Source organism: Capra hircus, chromosome 13, assembly GCF_001704415.2.
Source record: "Capra hircus breed San Clemente chromosome 13, ASM170441v1, whole genome shotgun sequence".
Taxonomy (NCBI): domain Eukaryota; kingdom Metazoa; phylum Chordata; class Mammalia; order Artiodactyla; family Bovidae; genus Capra; species Capra hircus.
In genome coordinates, this window is record NC_030820.1 from 38,879,707 (window position 1) to 38,897,062 (window position 17,356).

Genomic DNA, 17,356 nt, shown 5'->3' on the forward strand with positions numbered 1-17,356 from the left:
TTTATTCGAATTTGTAGAACTTGTACAGACCTAAAATGGACTCACTGGCTTACATATGTGTCTTCTGCCCCCAACACTAAAAAGTACGCTGTGTGAGAACAGAGACTTCATCTGTGCCCAGTGCTGTGCTTTTTTCAACACACAGGATGGTGTCTGGCAGGTAGCATACACTTAGTAAATATTCAGTGAATGGAAAAATGACAGTCACCAGACCCTTTGAGATTCTAAACATATTCAAGCATCAGAAGCCTCTTGGAGAAGCAAGATGCCAGACTCAAAGCAATTAGGGGACCTCAGTTCAGTTCAGTTCAGTTCAATCACTCAGTTGTGTCTAACTCTTCACGAACCCATGGACTGTAGCACGCCAGGCTTCCCTATCCTTCACCAACTCCCAGAGCTTGCTCAAACTCATGTCCATTGAGTCAGTGATGCCATCCAACCATCTCATCCTCTGTCTTCCCCTTCTCCTCCCGCCTTCAATCTTTCCCAGCATCAGGGTCTTTTCAAATGAGTCAGCTCTTTGCATCAGGTGGCCAAAGTATTGGAGTTTCAGCTTTAGCATCAGTCCTTCCAATGAATATTCAGGAATGATTTCCTTTAGGATGGACTTGTTGGATCCCCTTGCAGTCCAAGGGACTCTGAAGAGTCTTCTCCAACACCACAGTTCAAAAGCATCAATTGTTCAGTGCTCAGCTTTCTTTATGGTCCAACTCTCACATCCATAAAAACCATAGCTTTGACTAGATGGACATTTGTTGGTGAAGCAATGTCTCTGCTTTTTAATATGCTGTCTAGGTTGGTCACCAGAGAAGGCAATAGCACCCCACTCCAGTACTCTTGCCTGGAAAATCCCATGGATGGAGGAGCCTGGGAGGCTGCAGTCCATGGGGTCGTGAAGAGTCGGACACGACTAAGCGACTTCACTTTCACTTTTCACTTTCCTGCATTGGAGAAGGAAATGGCAACCCACTCCAGTGTTCTTGCCTGGAGAATCCCAGGGACGGGGAGCCTGGTGGGCTGCCGTCTCTGGGGTTGCACAGGGTCGGACACGACTGAAGAGACTTAGCAGCAGTTTGGTCATAGCTTTTCTTCCAAGGAGCAAGCGTCTTTTAATTTCATGGCTGCAGTCACCATCTGCAGTGATTTTGGAGCCCAAGAAAATAGTCTGGTGCATAAAGAAATAAAATGCTGAAGATGTGGGATAGGCCTTCAGCTTCCTCCAGAGCAGAGGGAGGGTCCCCCCAGTGTACTCCCTTCTGATCTCCGTACCCTAGGGGTAAACACTTTCCTGGCTTCTGTTGCCATCAGTCAGGTTTGCCTGTTTTGGGACTTGACGCAACTGGAATCATACAGTGTGTATTCCATTCTATGAATACAGCACAAGTTGTTTTTTTCTGTTGATTGGATATTGGCATTGTTTCCAGTGTGGGGCTATTTTGAATAACACTGCTGTGAACATTCTTGTGTCTTTTGGGGGAACACATGTGACAAGCTTCAGTTAGGGACATAGGAATGAATTGATGGGTTGTAGGATGCTTATATCAGAAAAGGCAATGGCACCCCACTCCAGTACTCTTGCCTGGAGAATCCCATGGATGGAGGAGCCTGGTGGGCTACAGTACATGGGGTCTTGAAGAGTCAGACATGAATGAGCAACTTCACTCACTTCTCACTTTCATGCACTGTAGAAGGAAATGGCAACTCACTCCTGTGTTCTTGCCTGGAGAATCTCAGGGACGGGGGAGCCTAGTGGGCTGCCGTCTATGGGGTCGCACAGGGTCGGACATGACTGAAGTGACTTAGTAGTAGCAGTAGCAGGATGCTTATATAGTCAACATTAGTAAATGGTGTCCAACAGTTTTCCAAAGTCATTATGTCAATTTGCACTTCCACCCGCAGTGTGTGAGAGTTCTGAATGCTCTGTTCTCATCTATACTTGCTGCCATCTACTTTTTTTTTTTAATTTATTTACTTATTTATTTGGCTATGCTGGGTCTTAGTTGTGGCAAGCAGGATCTTTAGTTGTGGCATGCACACTCTTAGTTGCAGTGAGTACGTGTGTGCTATATCGCTTAGGTCGTGTCCAGCTCTTTTCAACCCTACGGATTGTAGCCCACCAGGCTCCTCTGCCCATGGCAGGGATTCTCTCCAGACAAGAATACTGAAGTGGGTTGCCATGCCCTTCTCCAGGGCATCTTCCGGACCCAAGGATCAAACCCGCGTCTCTTATGTCTTCTGCATAGGCAGGTGGGTTCTTTACCACTGGTGCCACCTGAGAAACCCTAACTAAGAAACATATGCACCCAAATCTGGTAGAGCTATTTTGGCTATCTAGGGGGCTTAAATTCTTCATTTAAGCTCAGAATACATTTTAGCCTCCAACACAGTTTCCCATAGTTAATAAATACATGTCCTCAACATCGGTGACTTTAAATACAGAATTTAACGTCAGTTCGTGTTATTCCTTTCCATCTTTTCCTCTTGAAATACCACATGCAGAGTGACTATTCTCCACTGATATAGCCACTTTTGGTCTTCTGAAGATCTTGGAGGATCTTTTCACGAGGTCTTTTGGAGCAAGTTCAAGTTGTCAAAGGCAAAATCGCTTTGTGTTTTGTCTCCTTACATGGTGTCTGTGTCATGTGCAGTGTTAGTCAGCAAAGCAATGTTTTCCTCTTTTGCCATATTTGGAAACCTGTCTGCCCCTCAGGATTTGGAGCTCATCCTTAGGTCCCACAGAATTTGAGAGCAGGCTGTGCCCAGAACCAACCACACCTGTCAGAAAAGTTGGTTTGCCTCCTAGGAAGCTCACAATGATCACTTGCTACAAAATCTTAGCTATATCTTGGAGCATCTTAGAGTCTTTCTTTAAAAAAATGCTTACTGTTATCAAAGTTTATGTTCATCTTACATATGATCTATTTCTAAGAATTATTAACACTGTTGTTGTTTTAGTCACTAAGTTGTGTCTGACTCTTTGAGACCCCCATCGCCTGTAGCCCACCAGCCTCCGATGTCCATGGGATTTCCTAGACAAGAAAACCGGAATGGGTTGACATTTCCTTCTCCCAGGGATCTTCCCGACCCAGGGGCCGGACCCACATCTCCTGTATGGCAGGTGTATTGTTCACCACTGAGCCACCAGGGAAGCCCCATGCACATTTCCATTCATTCTGATTTGTCAGCCCTCACCTGTTCGCCTTCTTTCTCAAAGACTATCTGATGGCAAACAGGATAGAGAAGCTCTTTGACTTGGGTTGAAGACCCATTTGTCTGAAACACTCAGGTGACGCCATAGACACAGCTGCTCTTTTCTTCAGTGGAAGCAGGACAGTGGGGTGCTTTTGAGGGGACAGAGCTCGGTTCATCAGAAGCAGAAATAGTTTTGCAGTAAGACAGTGACCCATCATGCCCGTGAGGATATTCTTCCATGACTTGCCTGATCACTTTTCTCCCAGTTCCTTAAGCTGTTTCCTGATTTCCAACCACTATGCAAGTGTTTGGATTATGGTGTCAAGGAATTCTACGTGGACTGACCAACTCTTCTCACGCTGTTACCAAAGCGGCATCAATTAAGTTCAATTTACAGAAAATATGTTTTGAGCGGGTGCTATTTGCTAACATACCTAGATAATAGCCTAAAGTGTTACACAACCTAAGGAAGAAAGAATTGTCAACAAACATCATATAATGGGAAGAGGATGTAATAGTGGACTGTGCCAGATGTCCTGGGGACCTTCGCGAAGATGTGGGTAATTCCAGGTGGGAGGCGGTTTTAGCAAAGATGAGACTCAGCCTTAAAGAATGAGGTGAGGAGGTATAAGGACAACCTCTAAATCAACAGTTCCCAAAACAGTTGTTTTGCCCATTTTGACTGGTGATATTGGGGAAGATTTTTTTTTAACATGTATTTTTATTTATTTATTCGGCTGTGCCAAGTCTTAGCTGTAGCATGTGAGATCCAGTTCCTCAACCTGGGATAGAACCCAGGCCTCCTGCATTGGGAGCTCAGAGTACTGGCCACTGGACCACCATTGAAGGCCCAGGGAAGGCTTTTAAAAAGAACATGTAAGATCTCATTTTTGATCAACAAAAGCAAAACCTGCACATTGTGGAAAAAGCACAATGCAAAAAATAAAAATCAGTATTACCACGAACCCAGCCCCTGAGATGGAGTCCCTTCTGATCGCTTGTTGGTTATTTTCATTTTTTGCCTGGATACATGTCCTGCCAGTGTTTCCTGTGCCTCTGAGTGGTAGATCATGCGTGATTTTCGCTGACTTACAAGGACGTTTTTGGAGAATTCTGGAAAGACACAGTGTGTCCTAGGAGTAGATTCCGGTTTTGTCAGGGGGCTGGTGGCCCTGATCTCTTGTGGTCTTTACAGACCTTGGCTGGCTGCTGGATTGGTAGTTGACTTTGTTGCAGAACATCTGGTTGGTTAGATGCAGGGTCTGACTGAATCTGGCTCTGAGACACCTGTGGTGTGACCCTAAGGAGAGTTGCTTTTCCATGAAGCCCCATGCTGGCCGATGCCTGGGCTCCGGGATCAGCGGGTGAGACACAGCCCGCCTGGCTCCTGCTCCTGTTTTCAACTTCAAGGGTGCCCAGGACAACAGGTCCTTTGTTCCTTTCTTAGTTTTACAGGAATGAGGGGAGACTTTGCCAGCACGGGCTCCTATCTGCCCTTTCCATCTCTCACTGGCGAATCAGTGGCAGGAAGTTCATAAGTAAAACAGTCACCGAATCCTTTTCCTCTCCTGCAAGTGGCAGGGCCACGTCCCCTGATGTTCCCTTTCCTGTGCTGTTCTCTCCAACTGGTCCTCAGTTGATGGAGCTTTTTCATAAAGATCCTCCTGTGACTGCTTTTAGAAATCTTTTTGAGGAAGTCAAGGCCTCCCCTCCTCTCCTGGCAAGTAGCAACCCTTGGCCGGTGGGATAAAGCCCATTACTCCAAATCTGTTCATCTTTGTCCTTGCGGAGTTCAAGGGGACAAAAAGGCCTTGGGGAATGAAAATACCCATTTTTGTGGTGTAGGGAAACTGCACAATTCAGGACTGGGCCCAGTTCTACCAATTTCTATCGTTTGACCTCAAAGAAGGAGATGGCCTCTAGTTTCCCCTAGATGGCCTCTAATTTCCCTTCAGTGAAGGCAGACATGCCACGATCCTTATGAGAACATGCCACCTCCCAGGCCTCTGCCCATCACATTTCCATCCCAGGTGGTGGGTCAGTCTTCTCAGCTCACCTGGCAAGTTCTCTGTTATAAACTGAGAAAGGAGCCACATACAGCCAGAGTGAACTGGGGCCCCCTTCTCCAGACTGGAACACTACACAGTGGGTTTTATTTGGCTTCATACATTCTAAAGACGTGTTTGCATGACTGAGAGTGTTAGGAAATCATTGTACATCAGCTACCGGCTATCTCTGAAATGAAAGGTTTTCTGGGAAATTTGTGTTTGCTATATATATGTGTGTGTGTGTTTAGCAACATTTGGAATTAGTCCCTTTGCCAGAAATTTTTATTAGATGTATATCTTTGGGATGAGCTGGTCTTCTCTCTGTCTCTCTACCTGAGAGGCTTTTTCTTTTTTTAAATAAAGTGTTTGTTATTTATTTATTCATTTGGCCACTCTGGGTCTTAGTGGCAGCATGTGGGATCTAGTTCCCTGACCAGGGGTGGAACCCAGGCCCCCTGCATTGGGAGCACAAAGTCTTAGCTATTGGACCACCAGGGAAGTCCCTGTGCTGGGTTTTGACAGGTGGGTTGCAGCCAGTTACAGACACTCAAGAGCAGTTTTGACATATATGTATAGGTGATTCACATCGCTGTATAGCAGAAACTCACACAACATTGTTAAGCAATTATACACCAATTTTAAAAAATGGAAATAAAAGGAAATGAAGTGGGGGGGGGAGTGTGAACATGGGCAAGGAGGGGCTGAGAAGAGGCAACAGATGCTCTTCTCAGGATGGTCTTCCCTGCTGAAACTAAGAGAAGGTTTGTGAAGATTAATACAGGAAAAATAGTCTTCTTACTCGAATTGTCTTAGCCCATCATCCGTTGTGCCCAGTTTTTCACTTATTCATGTGCCATCTTTACTATTCATTTGCCTGATATGTTTAAGTTGGCTGCGTGTTACATTTAAGATAAATTTAATAAGCCAGCCATGAAAAGACAAATGCTACGTGACTCTGCTTATATGAGGGATTTAGAGTCGTCAGATTCATGGAGAAGGAAATGGCAACCCACTCCCGCACTCTTGCCTAGAAAATCCGATGGACGGAGGAGCCTGGTGTCCGTGGGGTCGCGAAGAGTTGGACATGACTGAGCAACTTCACTTCACTTCACTTCACTTCAGAGTTGTCAGATTCATAGAGACAGAAAGTAGATGGTGGTTTCCAGGCACTAGGGAGAAGGGAAGAATGGAAATTACTGTTTAAAAGGTAGTTTTAGATTTGCAAAAGGAAAAGAGGTCTGGACGTGAATGGCTTCACGAATTTATACTTCACAAATCAGGCAGCATTCCATCTACAGAGGAAAAAGGCGCTCCCTTGGGCTGCAGGAAAGGAAAGGTTTTTTAAGGTAGAGAGGAAATGGGAAAATGAAATTATTAGCAAAAAATTCATCATTTATAGCAAGGTCGCCCTCCTAAGGAAAAGGAGGGGCCTATTAGACAGTATGTCTTGTTAGTGTTAACCAGGAAATTTCAAGTTGGCTGCTTACAGGTCACATTCTTGAGGAAGGTTGAAACCATACTTAGGTTAGTTAGGAAGTTTTGGTGGGCTCAGCACAAGTGGCTCCATTTGGGGCCTGTCATTTCTTTTTTAACGGTAGTGATGGTTGTGCAACAATATGCATATGTATTCAACATCACTTAAAAATGGTTAGGATAGTAAGTTTTATATTATGTGCATTTTTCCACAATAAAAAACGGGGGGGAAAGTCAATTAATACCTCCACCATAATGGTGAATTACACTAAATCCATAAAGCTATTAAATGCTGGACATTAAAGTAAAAACCATGCTTCCATATACTATCTTAGTATATCCAGCACTCTCTGGGAATTACTATTAAAATATGAAAAGTAATCTATTCTGTCCTACCAGGTGGGGTTTGGCTTTGAGTTCTTTGCTTTGTAGCCCGACTCAGCTCTTTATGTCAGGGAAAGAGGCAAGGAGATGAATCTTAAGTCATAATTAAGTCCTCAGCAAAAGCAACTTGAAATCAGGGGCTCTGCTCTTGTTGTTTTTGTTTGTTTGTTTTTATTTTGACAACATTAGCATCTTATTGATAATTATCAGCCCCATCCATTTCTCTTGATTCATTCTTTGTCTGTGCAATAGGCCTTTACAGTGTAAACAAAGACAAACTCTTAGTTTTCTTAAGGGTCTGGAATGCCAGCCCTTAGGTTGCAGGAAGAACTCTGAGTCTTCCTTGAGAGTTGAATTATATTTGCTGGAAATCCAGGGAGGGCCTGGAAGGTAAAATCTGGGTGGAGCCTGCCTCTTACTTCAGATCCTAAATCCAGTGCCCTTGTGAGTTACTCAGTCCTACAGCCCACACCTGGGATTGGCCAGGAGGGAGCAGGCACAGTGGGCAGACTCCCCTTTGAAGAAGAGAACTAACTACCCGATAGAGGAGACCAAAGGTGGTGTATAGCGCCAGGGAGCTGGGATGTAGGGAAGAAAAGGGATAAAGGCCAAAAGTCAAGGTGCATTTCAAGGAGTTGCAATAACCCTTCCTCCAGATGCCTGCAGACTCAGTCATCCAATGTCTTCAGATAACTCAACTCACAGAGTTCTTTGAGTAGAGGCAAGACAAAAAACTTGGTTAAAGTGTAAGGATGGCTTTTCCATGAAGGGGATCACAAAGGCACCAAATTCCAAGGCAGAAGGGATGGGTTTGTGCAAAGATGCCTGTTCCTCCTCCATGCAAACACCCAGAAGGGAGCTGGGAGCCGTAGAATCTGGTTTGGGAGCTCTCCTTATATATATCATTATATAGATATAATTCTTCAGAGCACTTGCCATTCATTCTAGGAGAGGTTTTCTAAACTCATTAATGAACTAAACCAATCCCTTTTTCCTTTGAACTATGATCTAACACTCTGCTCTAGAAAGGAACAGTGTTAGCACATTTAAACAATTTAGTTGAAATAGCGTTTGCCCTTGAACAGTAATCAAGTACAGCTTATCATAGATGTTGATATAAATTGTCCATTTTAAAAGTATAATTGTTTGGCCTAATGATTTTTTTTTTAATGGAAAGGAAGTTTAAAATTTTTATTTATTTATTTAGCTGCACCAGGTCTTAGTTGCAGCACTCAGGATCTTTGATCTTAGTTGTGGCATGCAGGATCTTTAGGTATAGTATATGGTATCTAGTTCCCTGACCCAGGATTGAATCCCAGCCCACTGCTTTCGGAGCACAGAATCTTAGCGACTGGAACCCCAGGGAAGTCCCTTAATGATGTGTTTCTAATGCACATAGGATAGGTTTGGAGAACTTTCTCTTTGAGGTTTATACTTTTGTCCCCATGTCCTGAATGAGGACAGAGCCCTTTGGACCACTGAACTCTTTCTGAGACCCATTCGCCAAATGGACTTGTGTGCCCTTGTTGAGCATAACAGTTTGGTATTTGCTTGTATCTAGTTCCTTTAAACTTCATTTTTGCTATTCAACAGCTGGAACTAAGATTCTTATACACAGAACATTGCCGACTATCGCTGCGCTGAAACAACTTCACATCAAAGTTGCATGTCTATTATGTATTGCTTTCTTTTTAAAATAAAAAGGTTTATTTATTTTTGGTTGCGCTGGGTTCTCATTGCTGTGTGTGGGTTTTCTCTAGTTGCGGTGAGCCGGGCCCTCATTGCTGTGTGCGGGTTTTCTCTAGTTGCGGTGAGCCGGGCTCTCATTGCTGTGTGCGGGTTTTCTCTAGTTGCTGTGTGCGGGGTTTTCTCTCATTGCTGTGTGCGGGTTTTCTCTCATTGCTGTGCGCGGGTTTTCTCTCATTGCTGTGTGCGGGTTTTCTCTAGTTGCGGTGAGCCGGGTTCTCATTGCTGTGTGCGGGTTTTCTCTAGTTGCGGTGAGCCGGGTTCTCATTGCTGTGTGTGGGTTTTCTCAGTTGCGGTGAGCCGGGCTCTCATTGCTGTGTCCGGGTTTTCTCTAGTTATGGTGAGCCGGGGCTACTCTGTTGCAGTGCTTGGGCTTCTCATTGCCTGGCTTCTGTTGAGCACAGGCCCCAGGTACTCAGACTTCAGTAGTTGTGGCACATGGGCTTAGTTGCTCTGCGGCATGTGGGATCTTCTCAGACCAGAGATTGAATCTGTGTCCCCTGCACTGACAGGTGGATTCTTAACCCCTGGCCCACCAGGGAAGCCCCTGTGTATTAATATTGCTGTCTTATTTGCCCGTCATTAATTTGAAGAAAGACTGAAGTGTAAAGTAATGTGTTGTTTTGGATGGGAGCTTGGGAGGGAGTGATGTATTGGAAAGACAAGGGAGCCTTACAGAACACGGTTGGTCTAGACACTGGACCTTAGCAGCTGCCTGGGTGGGTTGTGCCGTACTCTGGGGTTCTGGATGAGGATCAGAAAGTATCCTTGGAGCACTGCTGCAAGTTCATGGTTCCTCTGAGATGAGCCTGACTCTGTGATGTGACAGAGAAGCAAGCCTTGGTCCTGAATTAGAATGCACTGCCTGCCATTGCTTCTTGCACCTGCCTAGGCTACCAGCGCCTGGTCCCAGGAATGACAGGAATACAGCCAAGTGGAAAGGCCACTCTTGTCCCACAGTCTAAAGAGCCTGGCATTGAATGTGACCAGAATGTTGGAGAGCCCTGCCCCCCAGACTGGGTGTGGTCATCGGCCATCTGCTGCCGGGCCCTGAAGCCCAGTTGGAAAGAGAGCAGACAGGGTCCGAGTTTTCCAGTGTTTATTCTCGGCCTCTAGAGCCATCTTAGGGCTGTAGGGCATTTTTTGATTTGCCCAGGATTTTCACATGCAAGTATGGGGCTCACTGAATCTGTAATTGAGCTTCATCTCCCCCCTCCCTGAAAGCAGCCTAGATATTTGGAAATACTAGTTAATAGTTGAATAAATAAATGGATCCTCTGCTCATAAAAACCCAGTAAGGGACTTCCCTGGTGGCCCAGTGGTTAATTAAGACTTTGCCCTTTCATCTCAGGGGGTACAGGAACTAAGATTCCACATGCCATGTGGCACAGTCAAAACAACAACAACAACAACAAAAAAAAACAATGAGGTGCTATGTATTTTCCTATCTCATTTTCCCCAACCTAATACTTGAGAAATTTCAAGCTCCAGAAAAGTTGCAAGAAGAGTACTATTTATAACTGCTCACCAGTTGTCGGGATTTCACCTCCTTTTCCTTCCCTCTGTGTTCTTCCCTTTTTTTGAGGAGGTGAGAGGTGAAGAGGGGTTAACTACTTGGTACTTAATTTCTAACATTTTCACACTTGGCCCCTGAATTTTTGAGTATGCGTCTCTTAAGAGCAAGAACATTTTCCTGCAGAATCGTAATAACATTGTCACAGTCAGGAGATTAAATATCAACACAGTAGTATCTCATATATATTCCTCGTTCAGATATTGTTCCTTCTAGCTGCATTTTATTCTGAGGCCGTATGTGATTGGTTCTGTGCACTCAGTGAGATTATCACTTCTGTTTAGTCTCCTTTTCTCTACAATAACTCACAGTTTGTGTGTGTGTGTGTGTGTGTGCTTGATTTATTTATTTATGGCTGCACTGGGTCTTTATTGCTGTGCAGGGACCTCTTCCAGTTGTGGTGAGCAAGACCTGCTCTGTAATTTCAGCGTGCAGTCTTTTTATTGTGGTGATTTCTTTCATTAAGAGTGTGGGCTCTAGGGCACATGGGCTTCAGTGGTTGTGACGCATGGGCTTGGTTGCCCTGCGGCAGGTGGGATCTTCCCAGATCAGGGATTTAACTTGTGTCCCCTGCCCACACAGGTGGATTCTTTACCATGGAGCCACTAGGGAAGCCCTTTTCTGTTTTTAGTCTTTTACCACACTGACATTTTTGAAGAGTTCAGGCCAGTGGCTTTGCACAAGTCCCTGAATGTGGGTCTTTCTGTCTCCTCCCATAGGGATTCAGGTTATAGGCATTTGGGGGCAGGAAGACCAGGTGATGCTATAACCTTTTCAGAGCATCGCATCAGAGGCAGCAGGTGAGGTGGTGGAGATGTCAACCCCGGTCACTCGGTCAAAGTGGCTTCTCCCTTGTCAGGGCACATTTCCTTCTTCAGAATAAGGAACACTTGGGGTGGTATTTTAAGGCTGTAAATGTTCTGTTCCCTAAATCTTTCACCTACTGATGTCAGCATCCATACATGAGCCTGCCGTTCATCAGTTCTGCACGGTGGCAGAGATATTAATTGCCACTTTCAGAGAAAGCTTAAAAAGGGAGCTGGCCGGATCTCAGGTGCCAGCCTCCCCACTGTGACCACGTCCTGTGTCTCCTGTTCAGTGGTTTGTCTTTTATAAGCCTCTCCTCCTTTGTCCTTCCTCACTTCTGTCTTAGAAATCATGGTGTCAAATCTCATCGGGTTCTTTCTCGGATTGAATTCCCTAGACGCAGAGCCTGAGACAGGGCTTATGGGATGTGATGGGAGGAAACCAGAGAGAGATGGGGGGTCAGCTGGGGTATAGCCTCTGCCTGACCCTGCAGGGAGCTCTGAAGTTTGACTGGCACCCACCTTGGACCTGTCCCACTTTGAAGCCAGAAAGCCTCTTCTCCACCCGTGTCACTGAGTCCTGAGCCATGCATCTGCTCCCGGCGGGTGGGGGTGGCCTAGCTTCCTGGGCTGCCCAGGGAAGGAAGCAGCTGTGGGCTTTTGGCAGCCAGCACTCACGGTAACAGGGGCACGGGTGCCTGGTTGATCGAGGGGATCTTGGCAGGCAGGGTGCCAACAGCATCCACTACAGCTTCAGTGTTTCCCTCGTTAGTTCTTTCCTGAGGCTTGTCCTCATAAAAGCCAAGCTGTCCTGTAATCATAGGCTATAAACCTCAGACGGCCGGCTGCATAAAGGCGTGAGCTTAGTCATTTGCAAAGACAAGGTCTAATTTATGGTTGCTCCTTTATGAGGCCCCATGAATCTTATTCACCGCCTTCCTGTCTGGGCCCTGGCTTTTGAAGGTGAGGTCAGTTATCAGAACAAAGGCTTTGTAGCTGCTTAACAACCAAGGCTGCTTAACCGCACAGGCTGAGCCCTTCTAAGGAAGAGGTATCAACCTATTCACTCTCGGTACACAAGTGTCCAGACTGCCATGTTGGGAAAAGGAGAATTTGGTTTTGGCAAAATATTTCTTGGCTTCTCTGGTGGCTCAGACGGTAAAGAATCTGCCTGCAATGCAGGAGACCTGGGTTTGATCCCTAGGTCGGGAAGAACGCCTGAAAGAGGGAGGGCATGGCAATCTACTCCAGTATTCTTGCCTGGAGAATTCCATGAATTGAGAAGCCTGATGGTCTACAGTCCATGGGGTCACAAGGAATCGGACACGACTGAGCAACTAGCACTTTCATTTTCACACTTCCAAAATATCACCAACTTGAGATGGCAGGGCTGACGTGTGTCTTTATTTGGTTTCCTAGAATTATTATTTATTTGGCTCTGTGGCATGTGGGAAGTAGTTCCCTGACCAGGGATCGAACCCAGGACCCCTGAATTGAGAGCATGGAGTCTTTGCCACTGGGCCACCAGGGAAATCCCCTAAGAGCTCTTTCAATGGCATGTTACCTGTATGCTCTCAGCCCCAAACAAAACACAAACGCCAACCACCTAATTGGGTCTGGGTTCAAGTGCATATTTTGCTCTTAGGCCTCAAGCCTGTGCTCCTCGAGTTCTGGGGCTGGCAGCATCAGAATCCCCCCAGAGCTTGATAGAAATGCAGAGTCCTGGGCCCACCCCAGACCTGCGGAATCAAAACCTCTGGGGCTGAAACCAGGAAGCGCGTGTGGCTTCACACCCCCAGGGGATTGCTCCCCCAGGCTCAAGCGCTGATGCAAAGCAATGGTTATAAACTTGGGTGCAGGCTGGGGCTGCCTGGGGAAGCTGAACCATTCTGATGTCTGCATTCTGCCCCCAGAGTGTCTGATTTATTTGTTCTGGGGGTGCTGTCTAGCCATCACAAAAATTTATACTCCCCAGGCAATTTTCATGTGCAGCCGAGGGTGGAAACCAGTGCTGTAAAGAAGCCTTCTTTACCTCATGGGAAAGGAATGTTTATACCAGCTTCATTGTGAAGAGTTTGTCCTGAGCACTGCAGAAATTCTCTTCAAAACACCTGGAGGCCCTGGAATGGCATTTCCAGAATGAGGAACTACCCTTTCTGGGCACAGATGGCCCCGTGGAAACTTGTAGCAGCAGTAAAGGAAAGCACTCCTTACTTGAGAACAGATGAAATGTAACTATTGAATGGAAGCCCTAGATTCTGTAGATCTGGAGCAGGTCTAGAGGTGGCAGGGGAGAAGGTGGGGTACGGTCTCTAGTGGCCCATGTGCTGTCATGGGGTGGCGGGGGGGTGTGTGTTTCCTAAGTCTGCATGCCCCCACGTGATCTCTTAGAGCAGAGTGGTCCACAGGTGGGTGGCATACCTCTTCTCCTCTCTCCCCTTACATTCAGACCCCATCACCTGTCTTCCTCACTGTTGAAGGCTTCCTTCAGACCACATGTATGGGTCTCTTGGAGTGCAGACATTTGAAGATGGTGTGTACTCCACCTGAACTCAACCGTGCAGACATGCGTGGTTAGGCCTGGTGGTCCCACTGGCTGTTGGGGCCAGTGAGGATGACCATGGGGGACCACAGGGATAACCAGCATGGAGAACTCTGAATGTGGAAGAGGAAAGATACCCAGAGCTTAGGCAGCCTTAGACGGGGACCTCCACCCTCTCTCAGCAAAGCGCTGTTCCTCGGCCTGAGCCTCCGGGTCCTCTTTTTGAAAGCTAGGATCCTGGCACCTCCTTTCAGGGCTACTGTGAGGAGCAGAGAAGAGAGTATTTCTGAAGGTTTGGCCAACAGTAGACACCACCAGGTTACAGCCATATTGTGTTTGTGATCTCACCTGTTAGCTGCAAAGCTGGAGAAACACCAAACTTCTGAGGTTTCCGGCTTTGCCATTTCATGGCTGTTTATACTCTGGAGCTTGTTGAACCTCAGTTTCCTCACTTGAAAAATCGGGATTAAGTACTCAGAAATAGGGTTAGGGTTGGGAGGCAGAGGAGATGATATACATCAAGGTGATATTTTTGTACTGAGATTTCATTCACATACCATAAAGTTCAGCGGTTTTCTTCAGTATTTCACAAAGTTGCACAGCCATCAGCTCATCTCATTCCAGAACATTTTTATTACCTGGAAAGAACCTCCAAACCCTTTAGTGGTCATGACCTACTCCAACCCCTCCCCAGTCCTTGGCAATCACTAATCTTTCTGTCTCTATGTTTTTATCTAACCCAGATATTTTGCATAAATGGGATCAGTACACTATTGTGCCTGGTTTCTTTCACTTAGTGTGGGATCCTCAAGGTTTCATTCCGTTCCATGGGGTCTTCAAAGTCTTCCATTTTGCAGCATGGATCAATGGCTCAGTCATAAAAAGAATCAATGACTGTTATGGCTGAATAAAATTCCATTTTCTGGGTATACCACGTTTTATTTATCCTTTCTTTAGTTGATGGAGATTTGGACTGTTTCCACTTTATGGCAACTATGAATAATATTCATATGGTTTTATGAATAATGCAATACCATTCCACTGTGGGGTTCTACTAGAAATAATATTAATAGTGAAAGTGCCTGAAAGGAAATGAAATCCAGTTTGTATGGGTATGAAACATGTGTGCCTGAGGAATGTTCGTCTGTGTTTTCAGAGCTTGCCTAGTCATACTCTTGGCCTCATGGTTACTGTATGGAATTTAGCACTTAGAGTTTCTTTTTGCTCAAAGTGAAGACATGCCCTAATTGCAGAAAACAGCGTAAACAGCATTTAGGATATTTAGAACCCTGTGAAAACTGGGTTAGAAGGGGAAGGTTGAGTGTGTTGAGGGGTGTTGAGGACTCGCTACAATGTTAGACATACAGAGTGATAATAGAACCCAGTGTCTGCCCCTGGAAAGCTTTCAGTCTGGAGGGGAAGACAGAAGAGGTGGTGATGAAGGACGGGGCCCCAGGCCAGGATAGGTCCAGCCAAGAAGAGCACAGGGTGCTATCCTCATGAGGGAGACCTCACTGCAGCCATCTGACCCCTGCCAATTCTCTCTCCTAGCATGGTAAGACACAAGGACGATCACTACTCCGAGGAAACGGACGCCAAGACCTGCCCCCGGGACTCAGGCTACGACAGCCTCTCCAACAGGCTCAGCATCTTGGACCGACTCCTGCACACCCACCCCATATGGCTGCAGCTGAGCCTGAGCGAGGAGGAGGCAGCCGGGGTCCTGCAAGCGCAGCCTCCGGGGGTAAGACTCTAAGTGGGGAATCGGGGAGGCGGGCAGGGCTGTCACTTCCCTAAAGAGAAAGACGGCGAGTTCCAGAGAGTTCTTCCCAGCCCCTAGGGAGCACGGCTCCCAGTTTGTGTGTCTCATTGCAATGCAGAGAAATTCTGGAAACTATGAGCAGCTCCCAAAACAGAGCCCTTCATCTGCCCGGTGACCTTGGGACCTCAAGACTCTGAGGGATAATAGGGCACCTGGGTACTGAGGAGGGGCTGCTGGCCACGGGCCCTGGGCCTGACTTCTTGAGATGTGGCGTGGAGGATGAGCCTGGTTGTGGGGTCGTCAGTCTGTGGTTTTCCTTTCATTACGAGCCTGGGAGCCCTGGCCTGGGTCCAGCCATCCAATTCACAGCCTTCAGAAATTCCACATCGCTGGTCTTGTCTGCTCTGGCTGCCAGTGTCATCCTCTTTCCCTTGTGTGGTCTCAGTGACACATCAAGGCCCAGCTTGGTTTCTTCAGCAACCTCTACCCAAGGGCTTCCCGTGTGGCTCAACTGGTAAAGAATCTGCCTGCAATGTGGGAAAGCTGGGTTCAATCCCTGGGTGGGGAAGATCCCCTGGAGAAGGGAAAGGCTACCCACTCCAGTATTTTGGCCTAGAGAATTCCATGGACTGTATAATCCATGGAGTTGCAAAGAGGCGGACACTACCGAGCAACTTTCGCTTTCACCCAAGGCTAGTCTCATCTAACTCAAGCCCACTCCGTGATGCTATAGAAGTTTCTTAGAAAATGTTATTCAGTGATAGGTAGATATATTCTGTGCTATCTGACATGGTGGCCACTGGCTTCATGTAGCTATTTAAATTACATTAGTAAAATAGAATAAAACATTTGGTTCGTCAGTGGCGCTAGCCATATTTTAAGATCTCACTATCCCCAGTGTCTGGTGGCTACCATATTGAATGGACAGTGCAAATTATAGAATATTTCTACCATTATAGAAAGTTCTTGGGGACAGCGATTGTGTACAATGTACACTTCTAAAACAAGGGTAAATACAATAAATTACAGACAAAATAAGACTGGAAACAACACACAACAAGAGATAGAAACTAAGAAATAGATGGAGAGGCAGGGATAAAATTCCTTCAGTAGCTGGCTGAGGAATGTTGTAACAGCTGGACACAAAAATAAACTTTCCAGTTTCCTATCAGCCAAAGCTTGTCAGTTGTCACTTTTTGACTCACAAGTGAGTCTTTGTTCCTCATCTGACGGAAGCAGACAGGACTAAGTCCTCTGCTGGAACACGTTCGGGAGGACAGGCGCAGTATTGGATCATCCTTGTGGAGAATTCCTTGGCCGGCACACCGGGTTGTTGCCCCTGGTTTTGGTCTATATGGTCAGGACCCCTTTCTGTGAGGCCCCCACTTTTTGCAAGTTGAGTTGTCTGCTCCTGTATTTCTGCAAAAAAAATTCTAAGGAGGGAGGTTGCCATGTTGCTAAGCAACACTTCCTCTCCCTGCTCACGCCAGCACCTGGAGTCAGGCATGTCCATTCCTGCTGGAAACTGGTGGGGAGCGAGTCAGGCAGGAGGTTCTCCACCTACTGGATCCCTGGGCAGGATCTGCCTGATGGGATGGGGCTGAGGGCAGGGTGAGGAGGGGAGAGGCCACAGTTCACCAGGAGAAGCAAGGATCCTGAAAAGGAGGAGCGGGTGTGTGAAAGAAAAAGGTTTGAAAGACCAACCCTAGTGGCATCTGGTCCTTAGGGTGCCACCATCCCTAATTCATCTATAGCCCTATGACAAGGATCGGCAGACTCTTTCTGTGAAGAGTCAGAATATCAGTATCTGGGGCTTTGTGGCCGTAGAGC

General features: G+C 46.5%; 1 protein-coding gene across 8 annotated transcripts in view; it reads left to right on the forward strand.

Annotated features, from left to right (window-relative positions):
* Window positions 1-17,356, forward strand: part of RIN2 (Ras and Rab interactor 2) — a 204,280-nt gene that overhangs the window by 145,481 nt on the left and 41,443 nt on the right. For all 8 annotated transcript variants that reach the window (XM_018057247.1, XM_018057251.1, XM_018057248.1 and 5 more), the window contains one exon: window positions 15,316-15,508. In XM_018057247.1, coding sequence (XP_017912736.1) covers window positions 15,316-15,508 — 193 coding nt within the window. The remainder of the gene's footprint in view (window positions 1-15,315; window positions 15,509-17,356) is intronic.